The sequence below is a fragment of the Brienomyrus brachyistius genome, chromosome 16 (assembly GCF_023856365.1).
Source record: "Brienomyrus brachyistius isolate T26 chromosome 16, BBRACH_0.4, whole genome shotgun sequence".
In the NCBI taxonomy this organism is placed as follows: Eukaryota; Metazoa; Chordata; class Actinopteri; order Osteoglossiformes; family Mormyridae; genus Brienomyrus; species Brienomyrus brachyistius.
The window spans coordinates 28,724,733-28,744,115 of NC_064548.1; the positions used below are offsets into that span (position 1 = coordinate 28,724,733).

Below are 19,383 nucleotides of genomic sequence, written 5' to 3' on the forward strand. Positions count from 1 at the left end.
TGCGTGGGGACATGTGAGAATGCAATAATTGCATGGAGAAACATGCAATGGAGAAGCACCTGTCCGCTGTGATGCCAAGCCAGCAGAAGAGCTTACATTCACTGTTTTACTCCCAAAATAACACTTACTGTGCAAAATTTGCATGAAAGTGGATATAAACACAAGAGATCAGAGATTTATTTAGCACTGGGATCAAATACCAGTGTTTCCTAAACTAATATGCAAATATGCAACGAATGGGTCCAACTAAATGCATTAAATGACTAAATGAGAGTTAATTAATGCAATTTGAAGATGCTCAGCATTATTCAGTTGTTAATTATTGAAGATGGATTCTAGCAATGAGTGAAATGACGCTCCTGTGTATACATGCTTACAGACGTGTGTATACTTACACGTTAGTCAGCACTGTGTGATCGCTAAACGTTTTGGAGAAGTGGTTTTCCACGATGGTGACTGTACCCGTGAGCGCTACATGGCCGCACCCACAAAAGAGGGCCACACCGGAGAAGCAGAGGATGGTGGCCACCAAGGAAGCGTAGGGAACACCGCCCAAACACTTGATGCAGCATTCAAAACAGCCTGGACACACAAGCAGCAAGGTGGTAGAGACCTGTGTTATTTAACAGTTAACAGTTAAACTAAATTTGAGGCATTTTGACTGTTGGTGATGAACCAAAATTTTATGTATCAAAGACATGAGATTCATCCATGTTATTTTCTGCGTAAAATTTTCTTCATATACTTTGAATGCATTCCACGTACAGTCAGTAGTGTTTTGTTCATTTTCACTAAGTTAAAAGCTAGAATTATTATAACAATTATTAATAATTTTGTCACCTTGAAAAGGTTCAGAATGTGAATTGAGTTATTGCCAGTTTAGCTGATCTTAATTTTACCGAAGTAGGTGAATCTTTAAATAACACTCCTTAAAAAATAGGACAAAGTAGCTTCCATGGAAGTATGTTCCAAGGAAATTTTCCTGAATAATCACATGCTTCACTTAATTATCTGGCTGGTGGCATGGCAACCAGCACCAAGCATTCCTCATATCTGCTAATTGCAGGTGGAGGGGGGGCTTCTGAGTCCTGATTACTTCATATTCAGAGATGCTAAAAGGTTCAACATGATTATGGCACAATTTATCCTGCACACCATAGGAATGTATGGGGGAAGGTAAACTCAGCTGTCAGCTTGCTGGGAAATGGCTCTTTGTAGCAGTAATAAACTGATAAGCTTTCAGGCACAGCAGTCAACAAGAGGATTGAATTACAGTAACAGAAGAATACATAACAGGGAAAATACTGAGACATCAAAATCTATTACACAACTGTGTTCATCCTTAATTATGAATAAGGTGCTGTGATCTCTGATTGCTTGCATAGTACTTTAAGGTGGCTGAGTCACCGATGGCAGTGATGACCATGAACGTCACTGAAGTCCTGTTGTGGGGTTTGCCTGTTATTAGCCTTGTGGCACAGAGTGGATGCATGGTGAAAAAGTGCGGCTCTCAGAGGACTGACACATCGACAGACTTAATGGGGGGGACAAATGGCTGTGGAGCCACTCAGTTTAGTGCGTCCTTCTGAGACTGACACGCCTTCGCCTTTTGGTTCATGCAAGTTAGGACAAGGACAATGCCACTTTTTTATTTGAGTTAATTTGATATATTTCCAACAAACACCCCATGTTTCTTGTGAGTATAGTGCTCTGTAAAAAATCTGTAAAAGAAAAGCTTAAATATTCAGCCAGATCATACCACCGGAGCAGTGGAATGTGGCTGGGCTCTTCCCAAACAGACTGAGAGACATGGACCCACATGCAGTGTCCGTGGCTTTGTCTGTAGAACGGCCTGCCTGCCCCACCCAAACACCGGGAGAAATGACGGGCGCTATTGCTAAGTGGCTAGCACAGAATTTTGAGTTAAACTAAAGTAAATCAAGGCAATTCATTAAATAAAAAATAAATGACCCAGAATGATCTCTGCATCTCCACAGCTGTAAGTAAGATATACTGTAAGGTAAGTTACTGTAATATACTCTGGGCAGTTATAAATCAGGTGCAGATGTGCATTAAATCCTACACATTACATGGCTTCAGGATGTAATTTTGCTTACATAATCTTTTATTTTCAGGAAGGAAACGTAAAGATATATCACTTGCAGTAAACTTCTCATTGGTATTGCTGTCACAACACCCCTTAGTGAAGAACACAGCGATAGAAACATTTTTGTCATAGAAATGGTGAATGGCTGTTTCTATGGCAGCCTATTGCCTGCCTATTGCTGGCGGACCTGCTTATCCCACCAACGTCTGACATGCAGGCAGGCTGGGGGGAGGGTCTGGGACATAAATGTGTCTGAGGCAGTCTGTGGGGCAAGTCAGCAGAGGCGAAAGCTGACCCTGATGTCAGTTATACTCATGATCTGCCCAGAACATCACAAATCATTCAAAAGGCCCTAATATGAAGTAGAGATTATAATGGATTATATTTATGTTTATTCAGTAGAAACTTTCACCCAAAATTAGATATATTTCTGAGAAAGAAGGGTCAAATGAGGATTAGAGCCTTACTGAAGGGCCCAGTGGTGTAATCACTCTGCTGTCCCTGGGATTCGAACCCACAATCTTCCGATCACAGGCACAGCAGCCTAACCCACAGAGGCTCACACTGCACCCCCCACAGCCAGATGCATTACATAAAGCAGGTAATAAATAAACCCACTAGACCTAAAGTGCATGATATTATTTAAAAGCAATTAAGTGATTTGGATATCTGCGCATTTGAGTAATATATGAATTCTAACATAGAATTACAATGACCACAAAAATTGGATTTATTCATTCAACAAAAGCAAAGAGAAAAGCTAGATTAATTAATTAAGTGTTTTGTGGCAGTAGTGATGGAGATCCACCCAAACTACTTTCCCAGCATCCAAACACAGATCCTCACTGGCAAGACTGTGTGATCACCCCACTGAATACCTTTTTTCTCATTCCATTGAACTGTCAGGACACTGCGAGTAATTCCAGAATATTCCAAAGTTAGCCAATAACTTTCAATTCCTAGGAGAAAAACACCATTTGCCACTTGAAGCTAAGTCATGGTTCCTTTTCACATTCATAGCACAATTTTCTAATGTGCAGCTGTTGGTCGTAATAACTAAAGCATCAAGGACATAAACAAAGTCAACTGTGCTCACTTAGGACTGGGCAAGAAATCATACACACTCTCTCCAGAAACCCAACTGCAAACTTTTAACATTTTACATTCTCCTATTTCTAGGTATATAATTGTTACATAAGCTGCTTTCTGTCTTTTCTGTAATGTACAAATATTTCATCCATAGCTTCCCCAAAAAACAAGCTGATGAATAGCAGCACAACATTATTACTATGGATACCTCATAAGAGAGCCGGGATCCTAAACAAAGGAAGGAGAAGTGGGTCACCATCAGAATGCACTGCAGTGCCTGGCTTTCCCAGTAGAAGTTATAGTGCTGCTACCTAGTTCTGGCCTTCAGTTTGTATACACTCTCTATGAACACGCATTTATATGACAGTATTGCAGAAAACCTTTCTGCAATACTTAAATTCTTAGCCTGAATTAGGTGACCGGCTTCCATTGTCACTTTCCGAAGGTCCTGAAAGCATTCAATGGTTTTCCTAATGAACAAATCTTTATGGTAAAGCAATCGGTCAATTTCCATGGAATTCTCCTTGGGATCTATGCAAAACTCTGGGTGTCAGAGTGTCAAGGTAAGACCTCTGTCTACACCACAGGAACACAGCTGTCACACGACCAACGTAACAACTCTGTCTGTACAACACAGGAGCACAGCTGTCACAGGGCCAGCGTAACATCTCTGTCTGTACAACATAGGAACACAACTGTCATAGAGCCAGCGTAACACCTCTGTCCATACACTCCAGGCACACAGCTGTCACAGAGCCAGCGTAACACCTCTGTCTGTACAACACAGGAACACAGCTGTCACAGGGCCAGCGTAACAACTCAGTCTGTACAACACAGGAACACAGCTGTCACAGAGCCAGCGTAACACCTCTGTCCATACACTCCAGGCACACAGCTGTCACAGAGCCAGCGTAACACCTCAGTCTGTACACTCCTGGCACACAGCTGTCACAGAGCCAGCGTAACACCTCAGTCTGTACAACACAGGAACACAGCTGTCACAGAGCCAGCGTAACACCTCTGTCTGTACAACACAGGAACACAGCTGTCACAGAGCCAGCGTAACACCTCAGTCTGTACAACACAGGTACACCGCTGTCACACGACCAGCGTAACATCTCTGTCTGTACAACACAGGAACACAGCTGTCACAGGGCCAGCGTAACACCTCTGTCCATACTCCACAGGTACACAGCTGTCACAGGGCCAGCGTAACACCGCTGTCCATACACCACAGGTACACAGCTGTCATATGACCATTCTTTCTTCATCACATTACCTTAACAGAGTGGCAGTCTCTATGGTGCAGACCCTGCATGGACCTCCTGTAGTGCTTCACTGGATCATTTAACATGGACTCTTTTGATTAAGACTCTAAAATGCAGATCTTAATTTCCATGCAGTAGAGCTACAGCTCATCTAAACTCCCTCACCCCAAAGGAGGTCAGTTTGTCCTGACGAAGAAGAATGCTCTTTCAACATCGGCAATCTCCAGGCTCATGAAGCAGATGGAGCATTTCCTTAGACTGCGCGAGCTCTCAGCCTAAACTCTCCTGATCCACATTTTCATTTACAGTATATTCCATTTACTCTTATTTAGCAGGTGCTTCTACCAAAAGCAACATAAAATAGAGGAAGCAGGGTCCAATGCTCCCTGGAGCAGTTTTGGTTAGGGGCCTTGCTGAAGGGCCATATACCAGATTTAAAAACAAGTAAGCAAGCAAATAAATAATCGAATGAATGAATGAATGAATGAATATTTTGTGTATGAGTGTGGGGGGGACTAGGTTTATATTACATCATATTTCCCCCACAATATGATAAATTATTTTGACGTTGTCAATCCACCAGGTCCTAAATTCAAATCCAATGCGATAAATATGAATTTATGTGACTGTGATGTCTATCTTAACTGTGGTAAAGCTGTCGACATGTACGAGACAACATATTTAAATGAAGTTGCACAAGGGTATTTTAACACACACACACACACACACACGCACATGTAGGGTATACTTATCCTTATGGGGCCCGTTCATTCACTTCTATGGGAAAAATGCTAACGCTAACTATGACAACCTTAACCCCCACCCTGCCCTAACCATAACCATAAGTAACCAAGCAAAATGCAAGAGTTTTTGCATTTTTAACCTTTTCATAGCAGTCACTGATTTTTATAAAATAGAGTTTTATAAAAAACAGATATTTATCACGTTATGAGGACATTGTGTACCCATAAGGATAGGTATACCTGCTCGCACAAACACACACACACACACACACACACACACATTTACAGCTCTATAGACCGAAGGAACAGTTACTCTCTGAGCATTAACATAAATGGGATCCCCACTATCCACCAGTTAATTTAACCCTTCTTGACCTCTGTTTTTTCCAAAATACAGCAATAAAACAAGCAGTAATAACTCATGCTGCATGTAGCACATAGATTTTTATAACTACTGTAGAGTTTTATCTAGATAAGAGAGACAGGAAAAATAAAAGCACAGATTGGACATCGGTGGGCTGTGGAGTGGATCCAGGGATGGGGGGGCTGGCATCACTGCACCTCGAGAGGGATGCAGCACACGCTGCGGCGACTGCTGCGCGCTTATATTTAAATGCTGTTTCAGGCAAACGTGTAGGTATGTGACAAGAGCAATGCATGATGGGAATCCTGCCCGCCCAACATGGACGCAGCACAGATGGTCTCATGGGCTGGAGGCTGCGGTAGGACACGTGTCCTGAGCTCTCAGAGCTATTTATGTTCTGCTCACACACAGACAGACACATAGAAACAAATACACACACACACGCACACACACACACATGTTTGTATTCATATGTTTGTGGGGACTCTCGATTCATTTCTGTGGGTAAAACCCTAACCCCAACAATGACTAATTTAACCCCTACCCAGTCCTAACCTTAACCATAAGAAACCAAAACCAGATTTTTTGCCAGTTTATGATTTAGTTTTATGATTGCAGTCACAGATTTTTGTGAATTAGAGGTGAATATTGTTGAGACTGAAAAGATGTCCCCATGAACTAAAAAGTAAGAGGTTTCATAATTTTGTGCGGACTTTTCGTACTCTCAGTGTGGTAAATACAAACCCACACACACACACATAGAGACGGCAAACCGCAACAATACTAGAATTCAACCGGCTTGCATTTCATCACTTTCACATGCTTGCAAAACCAGAGAGACATTCCAGATTAACGCACAGGTTTTATTTGTACAGGGCACAATTATGGCCCTCCGAGCGAGCAAGGAGAGGCAGAGAGTGAAAAAAGGAAGTCAGAAGAAATGAAAAAACAAATTAATAAAAAAACAACAAATATCTTTGGCCAACTGGTAGAACATAGTGACAAGCTATGAGCAGTAAGGCGGTTGCGTAATCAGTGAGGTGACAGCTGAAGGGAGCATGAGACTGAGGACAGGAAGCCAGGGGCAGCGAGCAGGCTGGTGACACAAAGGGGCCGTGTGTGAGCCGGGGCCCGCTGACCAGCCTCCCGCGGTCTGCCCAGTGCATCACCCAGCCTGCCGGCTGCCCGGGGCCCGGCAGCTTCCGGCCTCTTGTTCTCTGGACCGCAGCACGGCAGCGTGACCACGGAAACTGCAGCGCGCCTGCCAGGACACGGCGTGCAGTGACAATGAGGCGCTGTGGAGCTGCATGGAAAGATTCGCAGCCCAGTGGGTCGCCGCTCATTTATGGTTTAATCACGTGGGCCCCCCTCTTCAACCAGAAGGGGAGAAACTAATCATCAACGATTAACAAAGAAAGACAAGAAAAACTCTCACACCTCTCATAGGTGGTCATAAAAGGAGGGCAGAAACGTCATGCTGGAATTAAATAAAAATGTAGTGTGCTTGTTTCCAACAAACGTAATTGCTCCATGCATCCATAAACCCTGCCTCATTCTGTAATTACATAACAAACTGCCAGTTGATTTCTTTGGATCACCGCGCTTTTGTTTTACTGTATGGGCAAATGTTTAGGCCACAGCTTTGGCAGCGTTTGTACTGAATGCGATGAATTATGAAGACAGACTACGGAGGCTCTCACCCTATGCCAGACTCCACCTGCTGGACATAGTCACGCCAGACCCCACCCCTTCTGCTCCTCCTGCTGTTTGCCGTGACATCATCTCTGGGCAGCCCCCAAGAGCCTGTTACAGTTTCTCCTCTAAGCATCAGCCTACCAGATCCCTACCTATAATCCCTCAGGAACAAAGAGGCAAAAAAAGTTTTATTCAACATGTTGATATGGTTTTTCAGCTCCCTGCAACCCTGAGCAGCATAAGTTGCTGAAATATGGATGGATGGTAAATACATTAATGGATAAAATGGAAGGCCAGGAGATTAGAACTATAGAATTACCTCAACTTGTGTTCCCTCCAGAGAATGTTGACTTGATCACTCTGGACTATGTGTTATAAGAACGCATCCACGGCGCAATGCGCTTGCAGCGTAATATCACTGCACTGGACTACCTGATTCCACATAAAAAAAATAAATTTCTAAATGTAACTGGCAGTGACACAACCCTATAATTTTAAACAATAATGCATTATGCCAAGCTATGTCAGATACTTGGTTTTGTTTGTTTTGATGCCTTGCCAATTTTTAAAAAGAATTAATCAAAATAAGGTTTCATGCATTGAAACTATGTTTCATGCATTGATTGATAAAACGAGGGGGCAATTCTTCTTTTACCTCATTACTATATACATTATGTCTATCCATCCATCCATCCATCCACCCATCCATCCACTTTCCCTTACCATTCATCTATAGCAACACTATAGTGAAAACCAATGTACATATCATACTGCATGATACAAATCTGCTGTTATGTTTGTCATGAACAACGTTATTATTGATATATATTGGCCTTGAGGTCAATATATTGTTCCGAATGCTATATAAATGTAAATAATCTGAATATAAATTTATTTGAATATGAGGTCCCTATTAGTGCTTTACCACTGACAGAGAACCAGTTCCATTCCGGTTTGTGAACCTATGTTTGATATGTTCTGCATGTTTCTACCAAAATAAAGTTAAGATGTTGACAAATGATGAACACAACGAGAGTCTGAAACTCCTTATAAATGATGGAAAAATGCGGCATGGTGGTGCAGTGGTTAGCACTGTTGCCTCACACCTCTGGGGCCCGGCTTCGAGTCTCTGCCTGGGCCACATGTGTGTGGAGTTTGCATGTTCTCCCCATGTCATCATGGGGTTTCCTCCGGGTACTCCGGTTTCTCCCCACAGTCCAAAAACATGCTGGAGTTGGAGTTGCTAAATTGCCCGTAGGTGTGCATGTGTGAGTGACTGGTGTGTGAGTGTGCCCTGCGATGGGCTGGCCCCCCATCCTGGGTTGTTCCCTGCCTCATGCCCATTGGTTCCGGGATAGGCTCCGGATCCCCCGCGACCCAATAGGATAAGCGGTTTGGAAAATGGATGGATGGATGGATGGATGGATGACGGAAAAAGTGAGTGACTCTGCTTTCTGAGAAGCTGAGAAATTATGCTCCGGTGTGAAGAACAGTGACATTCAGCCCCCAAATAACGAGAAGCATGCATCAAACTGAAGCACTGGCAAGAGTGACAGAGGCGTCTAATCATGTCTTAAATCCTGCATTTCATTTTTTAAATCTTGCTTATTTCTGTTTCAGTTTCCCTATTATAATCGCTAAGCTGCTCTGACGATGTGCACCTGTATGTAGATGAGAGCCGTCAGCTGTCTGTTATTCCTTACATGCACACACACAATGGTATCATAACATCAAAATAACAGGTCCCCACAATGAAACGTATACATGACACAGACACACACACTGGGTACAGTTCACTATTCATACAGTAATGATGATTTACTGTAGCAGCTGTACAGTACTTGTGGACTGTAATGTATAAATATAGCATCACACCCGCCTTTAATCGATGCCACTGACAAAACCACCAAGTTTTAAGAGAACCAAGAGTAAGAGTCATGAACTCTGTAGGTTTGGATGTCTGTGTGTGTTTAATAAGCATGTCCTCAAACGTTTCCTCTGTGGCCTCGTGGGGCGTTTCTGTGATGGCTTGGTGGGGCGTTTCTGTGATGGCTTGGTGGGGCGTTTCTGTGATGGCCTGGTGGGCGTTTCTGTGATGGCCTCGTAAGGCATTTCTGTGATGGCCTGGTGGGCATTTCTGTGATGGCCTCGTGGGGCGTTTCTCTGATGGCCTGGTGGGCGTTTCTGTGATGGCCTGGTGGGGCGTTTCTGTGATGGCCTGGTGGGCGTTTCTGTGATGGCCTTGTGGGGCGTTTCTTTGATGGCCTGGTGGGGCGTTTCTGTGATAGCCTGGTGGGGCGTTTCTGTGATGGCCTGGTGGGCGTTTCTGTGGTGGCCTTGTGGGGCGTTTCTTTGATGGCCTGGTGGGGCGTTTCTGTGATGGCCTGGTGGGGAGTTTCTCTGATGGCCTGGTGGGCGTTTCTGTGATGGCATTGTGGGGCGTTTCTGTGATGGCCTGGTGGGGCGTTTCTGTGATGGCCTCATGGGGCGTTTCTGTGATGGCCTGGTGGGCGTTTCTGTGATGGCCTGGTGGGGCGTTTCTGTGATGGCCTCATGGGGCGTTTCTGTGATGGCCTGGTGGGCGTTTCTGTGATGGCCTGGTGGGCGTTTCTGTGATGGCCTGGTGGGGCGTTTCTGTGATGGCCTCATGGGGCGTTTCTGTGATGGCCTGGTGGGCGTTTCTGTGATGGCCTTGTGGGGTGTTTCTGTGATGGCCTGGTGGGGCGTTTCTGTGATGGCCTGGTGGGCGTTTCTGTGATGGCCTCGTGGGGCGTTTCTGTGATGGCCTCATGGGGCGTTTCTGTGATGGCCTGGTGGGCGTTTCTGTGATGGCCTGGTGGGGCGTTTCTGTGATGGCCTGGTGGGGCGTTTCTGTGATGGCCTGGTGGGTGTTTCTGTGATGGCCTGGTGGGCGTTTCTGTGATGGCCTGGTGGGCGTTTCTGTGATGGCCTGGTGGGGCGTTTCTGTGATGGCCTCATGGGGCGTTTCTGTGATGGCCTGGTGGGCGTTTCTGTGATGGCCTGGTGGGGCGTTTCTGTGATGGCCTGGTGGGGCGTTTCTGTGATGGCCTCGTGGGGCGTTTCTGTGATGGCCTCGTGGGGCGTTTCTGTGATGGCCTGGTGGGCGTTTCTGTGATGGCCTGGTGGGGCGTTTCTGTGATGGCCTGGTGGGGCGTTTCTGTAATGGCCTCATGGGGCGTTTCTGTGATGGCCTCATGGGGCGTTTCTGTGATGGCCTGGTGGGCGTTTCTGTGATGGCCTCGTGGGGCATTTCTGTGATGGCCTGGTGGGTCGTTTCTGTGATGGCCTGGTGGGCATTTCTGTGATGGCCTGGTGGGGCGTTTCTTTGATGGCCTGGTGGGCGTTTCTGTGATGGCCTGGTGGGGCGTTTCTGTGATGGCCTGGTGGGCGTTTCTGTGATGGCCTGGTGGGCGTTTCTGTGATGGCCTGGTGGGCGTTTCTGTGATGGCCTGGTGGGACGTTTCTGTGATGGCCTGGTGGGGCGTTTCTGTGATGGCCTGGTGGGTGTTTCTGTGATGGCCTGGTGGGCGTTTCTGTGATGGCCTGGTGGGCGTTTCTGTGATGGCCTGGTGGGCGTTTCTGTGATGGCCTCGTGGGGCGTTTCTGTGATGGCCTGGTGGGCGTTTCTGTGATGGCCTCGTGGGGCGTTTCTGTGATGGCCTGGTGGGTGTTTCTGTGATGGCCTGGTGGGGCGTTTCTGTGATGGCCTCGTGGGGCGTTTCTGTGATGGCCTGGTGGGGCGTTTCTGTGATGGCCCTGTTTTATATATTCTCTTACATATTCACGGCCTCCTGTAGTGTGCTGGGCCCCCTGAATCTGCTAGAGTGTCCATGCGACTACTGTATCCCTGTTTATGGAAGATGGCTGATTTCCACAAGCAGATGCGCATTCCTGTACATGCATTTAGAGCAATGGAATCAGTCGCCGGAGAAGCACCACTCACACAGAACACATTTGAATCATAGCTCATTATGCTCACAGTACAGGAAATTTGCAGGACGCAGAGGGGGGGTGCTGCAGTATTGGGGGGGTAAGAAGATGCAGGTGAGCTCTGTAGAAAAACTTCACCTCTCAAGGACACAGGGCAGGAAGGACCATCATGGGCTATTACTGATGCATATCAGCCATTTTAAACATCCCTCATTGGAGAAAATACTAACATTCTATAAAGTACAGCTGATGTTTGACTCCCCCGTGTCCCTCAGGACAATAATGCCAAGCCACTGTAGAAGAAATGTAGCCAAGTTTGACTGTTATGGCCAGAGGGTGGTCAGCAGGAAGCTCTGGCAGAGTGGACACAGGCTCAGAAAATCTTTGGCTCACAGTGCCCTGGCAAGCAAGTGAAATGCAATCGGCCTGCTTCCCCAGTAACATTCAAAGTAAAAGTCAATTCCAGACCCCAGTCACAATATAAACCTTCCTATCCAGCCATGTGGCCTTGAGCTTCAGCAGCAGATAAGGTGGAAGGAAACGCACTCGTCTCAAAATTGGCCAGATTCACAACCTGAGTCTGGCCTGAGTGTGTTTTGCCATGGATTCAGCAATGTTAGTGCCCGTCTTTCTCTTGGGTTTTGCTCCTCAGACGAGCCTTTGCCTGCAGATGGTTAATACAGTCCTAGTGAGCAGCCTCGTATCGACAGCCCTGCTAACGAAGCAGCCTGAAAGGCTCCTGTCAGCGAACATGCCGTCACTGAATCCTCCCCCAAGTGCTAAAGACCCAGATTTATTCGGTAAGTGCTGCAAAATATCACCCACCGAGACCATAAACCACACGACTCCAATTAAAATCCACTTCAAGGAAATGAATTGTAATTGTGATGCAAACAACTGATCAAAAAGAACTTCCTCAATTAAATATCAGTCAATAAATATCAATAAATCAATGCCAGTTATAAACTCTCATTCAAGAAAGCTGCATTGAATTAAATGAACACATCCCTTATTCATTGTAAAATTAAAAAAGCAAGATCATTGGCAAGCCATGCCTGACTGCATTCGGTGCTGCTTTTGTTACTTCATCACAACAGTCACAAGTAGGTTAGACCCCATCTGCCTAGGATGCCGTCTCCCTTCCAGCTTTGCCCGCTTTCCCAGCCTCACCAGTACCTTTTTTCTCTTGGCTCTGCTCTTGGTTGTCCTCTGATGTAGTTTCCATGGCTGTAGTTTCCAGTGAAACACTCCTATTTTACAAAGACACCTTTCTCTTTCACACACTCTGTGTTCTCTTTGCTTTCTCACTGGCTTGCTCTCTCTCCTGCTTGCTCTCTCTATCGCTCTCTCCTGCTCTCGCTCCGTCTCTCACGCGCGCACATACACACACACACACGCACGTACACACACACACACGCTGATTGAGGAACACGCAGATCGCGTTTATCAGCTCCCGTTACATGTTCCTGGACTTGCAGCACTCCCGCCACCCATACATTAGCGCAAACCCCTCCAAGTTTGGTGTATTTTTCCCACCCCTATTTTCATTACTTGCTATAGTAGGAACAGAACAGAACCCCCCCCCCCATCCCCGTTGTGAAAAGGTGCCCTCCATTCCATCCACTCTCGGTGTCTCACAGGGGGACACTTGCAAGTTGCCACTGAAAAATATCCGTATTACGTCACGAGAGGGAACATGCATAAAGGAGACTAGGACCCCCCCGACCCCCCCTCCAGCCAGGGTGCTATTTGCATAAAAGGCCACTATGTACTGAAGGAGAATACATGTCAGCAGACAATGGCTGGCCCGCTCTTTCCCAGCCAATCGCGTTGGAGGAGGGAGGCCAGTGGAGGGGTTCCCTGTCTCCTGATTGGCACCATATGTCGCCCACTGCCACGCCATTCATTAGCTGTCCCTGGCTACCGTCTGCCTCTGGCTGGTAGCCTCCCTCGATGAGGATAAGGAGGGAGATCTCAGCATTCAGCAAAGGGCTGGGATGGGGGGGGTGAATAATGGAAAGAACAAAATGAAAAAAAAACGCCTCATTTTCAGAACGGAGACTCTGGCTACATGCTAATGTGCTAATGAAGGTTTGTTTTGGGGGGTAGCATTGACATGGGGGCTTGTTACGGATAGGAAACAACAGAGAAAAAACCCCCTGGGGGTGGGGGAGGGGCGGGATGGGGATGAGAAGGGAGACCATCGGCAGCAGAAACATTCCTCAGCACAGAGCGGCACAATCCCTGATGCGCATGGGTAATGTTATGGTCGCATTCATAAAAATGATCATGTGATCTCCACAGGTTGCCACGTTTTCAGAATGTGGCAAACAGTAATTTAGTTAATGGCTGAAGGGCACCAATATCAAATATAAAGAGAATTCAAACAGTCCATAACCACACAGACAGCAACTGTCATGCATCTGTGACATCTAGTCTTCCCTTCATTGGGGATTTTCTTAATAAATGTGCATTTTACAGATTCATATTGGTAAAACCAGTGTTGCAAGTAGGTTGCTTTTTATAAAAGTAATGCAATACCCACGCTCCTCTACTCACGGTCCGAATTGCCGTTCGCAACTTGAAATGTTCGTAAGTTGTTATTCAACTATGCAATACGAAGAATATGCAAGTACGAAGAAGTAGGATGCTGGGAGTACGCACGATATGCTGCTGCGCGGCGGGAGTAGCGGCCAGAAGTCGTACTTGGCAGAACTGGAGTGCAGAAAAAAAAATTATGTTGCGGACAAGAAACGGGAGCCCAGTGAACACAATTTGGACTTAAAGTCCTCTTCGTCTGTTTGTCTAAAAGTTCGTAAGTTGAATGTTCATAAGTAGAGGAGCGTCTGTACAGTACTTGTGACTAGGGCTAAAGTTGTTATTCTTCTACATGTGCTAAGTACAGCATATAATCGGAAATGAATCAATAAATAAATCTGATGATAAACTGGGCAGAACCTACTGGGAATTTTCCACACCTAAGAAACCCACACCTGTTTCTTCACATATATTTCATAATTCACGGTATAAACGAAAAGGACAATGCTAAAGGGGGTGTTGTTTTCTGAAAAACCTTCCAGAAAGGGAGTACATCTAAAAAAAATGCCCTGTTTATTTTAACTCCCCCCCCCCCATCACTATACTGCTCAGAGCAAATCTAGCCTTATATCTTCTACAGGGCCTAGAAAGGAAGCAGAATTAAAGCTCTCTTCCTGCTCATCGAGTTGTGAAGAATGGAAATATTATTCTATTGTAAAAGCTGCGTCAAAGTTTTGTTGCTAGAAAGGGTGGGTTCTAGGTGGGGAATCTGAAACCCACCCAGTATGGTTGTCTGATTATAGATTATGAATCAAAAGCAGGCCTGAGGCAGACATCCCCATAGTGGAGAGGCAGAGAGAAGGAAGTGCCTGAGGTCCACACAGCTTCCCTTTGCAAGCTGTTACTCCTGTAAACATGGAAACAGCTGGACCATTGCAGGTGAGCATTCCAGGCATCACTGGTACCAGGACATTTGCCCATATCTGAGTCAGCATAGAGATCCTTAGCAGGACCTTAGCAGGTCATCCTGCACATCACAGTGCGTGTCAACCGACTTCAGAGGCATGTGATTCCATCCGAGTGCTTGCAGCACTGGAAATAACTCAGTTATCTTCTGCTTGGATACAGCTCACTGGGCACAGAAAGAGTACATTTTCAGTCATGTTTTCCTTTTGTTTTCCTGAGAAATGACCTGTCTAACTTGTGATTCTTTTCTGTAAAGAATTTGGTAAATTTACATCAGATTGGTTCTGAAACTTCTGATTGGACAGAAGGAGTGCCGCAGTACTTCTGACTGGACAGAAGAGAGTGTCCTTATACCTCTGACAGGACAGAAAGGAATGTACTGATACTTCTGACTGGACAGAATGGAGTTTTCTGATACTTCTGAAAGAGTAGAATGGAATGTCTTGATACTTCTTACTGGACAGAAGGGAGCATCCTGACACTTCTGATTTGACAAAAGAGATTGCCACTGGATCCATGGAAATCATCACTGTCTTCATGGCTGAGTGATCGGTCTATTCAACCCAGGGATCTGAGTAAAATGCATTCCTCCACTCTGATGGTAGGCTTCCTCTGTGAAGCATTACAGAATTAGCTTACACTGGATTCTCCAATCCTTCACCACTCTGTCTGTGTACTATCCGCGAATCACATTCCCTGCATTGTTTAATGCATGCTGAAAGGAGTCTAATGTTAGTCTCTGGGCCAGCTGTCTGTCTTTCATGTGACATCATGCCAAACTGACTTCACTGTTCACACCAAGCAGAAATCACTCAGTTTAAGAGACAAGGAATTGACACACTGAAACGAATGAGGTCAAGATGCAGTCTTCCTGATGTTGCATAACCTCTGCCTGCACCCATGCAGAATCCATTCATGGGAGGGATTAAGGAAAAGTTCCAAATATTTGCGGTATAAATATTCTGTCAGGAAAGATCTGTCTCATAGACAGAGCATAAACCATCCATACACATCACATGTAGAAGATTTTCTCTCGACTTTGGAGCATGACTGATTTATTGAAAATGATTTACTATGCACCTCCCCTATAGCCGACACATGATTATCACAAAAATAGAACAAATATACAAATGTGGAACTAATGAGTTTGTGCTGTATAAGTGAAACAATCACACGGGAGGTGACACGTGGGGTCTGGTGTCAAACTGGCATATGCTTAACTTACACCATTACTGAAAGAATACTAGTGACTATATTATTAACTTTTTTTTCAGAAGAAACCTGTCCAACAGACATTTTCTTTACAACAGTAGTCATTTGTTTTACTGTAGATGATCATCACATTAAATATGGAAGGACTAGCCCTCCAATCAAACATGTCAGACACTGTTGATGTCATTTAACTTCCAAATTAGTTTACATAAAGAATAATAATAACACACACAGGTTCAACCAGAGGAATAGCTGGTATCATATAACCTTAAGCAAAAGCCTAAGAACATCCACCTGTTAGTAGAGAAAAATCTGTAGGCAGAGAAGTTCAAACAGGGCATAAGCTGCAGGCTGCAGCTGCCAACAGAGTGTCAGCATTCTTCTACTATCCAAACAATGAACAAATCATTATTTTCAACTATGAGATATTGCATAAACCATACATATTTACCAAAGGATGTGACTTGAGTTAATATGAATCAAAAGCACAGGGGCTGTTGTTGGCTATAATTTTCTCAAGATCAGCACTATGTTCTCAAATGTTGAGTGAAAAATTTAAATCCATCCGTCAGTCCATAAGTACTCAACCTACAGTATTAAGCTTAAGGCAATCAGGACCTTATTCTAGGTAACATCTAAATTTACAAATTCTGTCTGTCGAGTATGGACAGTAACATTATCAAAATGTACTGCATTTTTCCACCACTTGAATGAAAATGTCATGATTTCATATTTATTTTTATTTTTTTAGGTCCTGGGGGAGCATTTCCCAGACTACACAGGGCACTAGGTTGGGGTACACCCTGAGATGGAATTTTGCGCCTGACTTGAATAGTGTGTCCTGGAATATCTGACTTCCATCCAACAACTTTCAACATCATGTATAAACCACACAGAGCATTGACTTAAACTGAAGTATTTTAAGTAATTAACATATAAATTTAAATATTTAAACTTGCAGTTGGACACGTGCACATTGCACATTTTGTAAATACTAATTACTGAATATTACTAATTATGTCCTATGTTGTTTGTAAATGTATGCACCAATACTGCCAACTGATATTCCTAATACATGTACTGTAGGTGTACGTGGCCAATGAAGTGAAATGGATGTGGGAGAAGCACCGGCCGGAACTGACAAAATCATTCCAAGCATTTTTCACAAAGAGACAGTGCTGTCCACACTGACCGGGATTGTACCCTAACAAAACTCAGGGAAGGCTGATCAGTTGCCCAAAGCTCACACCTCACTTCAGTCCAGTTTCTCACTCATGTTTTCAGCCTCTCACCCTGACCTGAAGAGTGACTAGATGGGGCTACAGCCTACAGCTTCCAGTGAGGGAACTTCACTCAGCACTGAAATGCTGACATGACAGAAATAACTGTGTATGATGCAGAAAACTACAGTATCCCACGGCAGGATGCTCTCTGCATTACAACATTTATTGGCTAGTACAACACTCACGGCTGATATCAATGGAATCAACAAAAGAATTTTCGTTATTGTGTTATTGTGGCTGTTCTGAACTTTTGCTTAGCAACCATTATTTTATACGAGAGTTACCATCTACAAACACACATGTACGATAATTATTTTTTTTTGCATATGTTAAATGATCTTTTTCAATGGCAACACCTGGATAAGACATGAAACTGAATCTCGTCCTGAGGTGGTCCTCAAACTTGCAAAGAAAAATTTGGAGATTGTTGGCAGATTGGCACTCCAGTCAACTTAGTTTTTTTTTTTTTTTTAAAAAAACTAAGATATTAGTTGAATTCTCTCCAATGAGATTGATGAGCTGAATGGCTTCCTCCTGTTTGTACATTTCTTATGTTCTTATGTTTTGAGAAATGCTCTTATAGTCTTCAGAATGCTAAGTATGTCGCCAAAGCAATTGAGAAAAACTATAAATGGCAGCAGCTGAGTAATTTTCCACAAAACCTTTCCAGAATGTAAATGCCCTATTTCAGGGAAACAGACTCAGCAGCAGAAATAAGAGCATATTTGCGGTTTTGTTGTTTAGACCTGGAAGGGAAGGCTCCCTTCTCCCGCTGTTGAGTAAGGAACCCCCCACACCTCCACCATGTCCATTGGGAAAACTTCGTGGTGCTGTGGTCTCCCCTTCCCCAGTCCAAAGCCGAGTTTTATGTATGGGGGTGTCTCTGCAGTAAGTCAGGTCACTGTATGCTGGCAGGATGTAGATGGTACCGGGCCAGGGTTATGTGAGGACATTACAGTGGTCTGCAAGACCCCATACTTGTTATAAAAGCACAATAAGTGGACACACTTCATAGATCCATGCTAGAAAGCCTATTATTCCCCAGTAAATATCTGAACACTCTATAAAATCTTAGAAGAGAGGAGCGTTGTTTTGATTTGCAAAAAGAACTCAGCTTTTTTTGGTAAGCCGCAGATTTTAAATGATTAAATGCAGAAGTTCAAAGGAATATATAGAGAGATCTTAATTTAAGGCTAATATATTTTCCACTCCAGCCCCCAACAAGAATTTTACTGCCATCAGTTTATTTCCATGTACAAGAAACAGAAGCCAGGTCAACCATCCAGGTAGGTGGCTTTCCCGAAAGAGACAGCAAATAAAACAATTTAATTTATTTGCATAAAATAAACATATTGCCTTGAAGAGTTAATGAACAAGGTAACGTGTTAATGAACAATTTCAAAACTGAGTACAGAATGTGGAAAAACTTTTTTCCATAATTCCCAAGAAACCAATCTGGCTAAAAACGTAAGTAGATATGCTGTCGGTAACATAATGGCAACATTGTGATACGTAAGAGACGCAGCAGGGGCGTGGCTACGGGTTAGTAGGGGCGTAGCTATGGGTAGGTAGGGGCATGACTATGGGTGGGTAAGGGTGTGGCTATGGGCGGGCAGGGGCGTGGCTATGAGTGGGTATGGGCATGGCTATGGGTGGAAAGGGGCATGGCTACATGTGGGTAGGGGCGTGGTTACCGAGCATCTGCCCATTCAACAGAGACAGACCAAATTTAACCAATCATTATTTATTTAATAGGATATTTACTATTCATTTAACAGAATGCTTAGGGAGCCCCCATAAAACTGTAAATATTCGGCTTAACTACTTTTACCAACTAGGCGACCCCCCCCAAGACCTACCACTCAGAATCCCCAGATGCCCATCCCAGGATGACCTCCCTGTAACACTACTGAAATGCAGCCCAGACACATACAGCACATCCTTCTGGAAGCCAAGGCAGCAGAAACACATCATGATCACATAGTCATGGGCCCTCTGCAGACAGCACTAATCAGTTTCTCAATCACCGAGCAACAGCATGGAGTGGAACCCCAGCCAAAGCACATGACAATCACTCCCAGCCTGCTGTGCCCAGCCGCCCCCACGTCAGCTCAAAGGTTAGCCTGCGTGGGGCATGCTCTGGCCGCAAAATGCCACTGCGGGCCGC

At 44.7% G+C, this 19,383-nt stretch overlaps 1 protein-coding gene across 3 annotated transcripts in view; it reads right to left on the minus strand.

Annotated features, from left to right (window-relative positions):
- The window catches only part of LOC125709571 (neuronal membrane glycoprotein M6-b-like), a 37,493-nt gene that overhangs the window by 8,393 nt on the left and 9,717 nt on the right, over nucleotides 1-19,383 (minus strand). The window contains exons 1-2 of one of the 3 annotated variants that reach the window (XM_048978161.1): nucleotides 12,394-12,752; nucleotides 396-582 (exon numbers count right to left, since the gene is read on the minus strand). In XM_048978161.1, coding sequence (XP_048834118.1) covers nucleotides 396-582; nucleotides 12,394-12,442 — 236 coding nt within the window. In that variant the 5' untranslated portion in view covers nucleotides 12,443-12,752. Of the gene's footprint in view, nucleotides 1-395; nucleotides 583-12,393; nucleotides 12,753-19,383 lie in introns of those variants that run through there. The other 2 variants (XM_048978163.1, XM_048978162.1) reach the window with 2 other exon arrangements.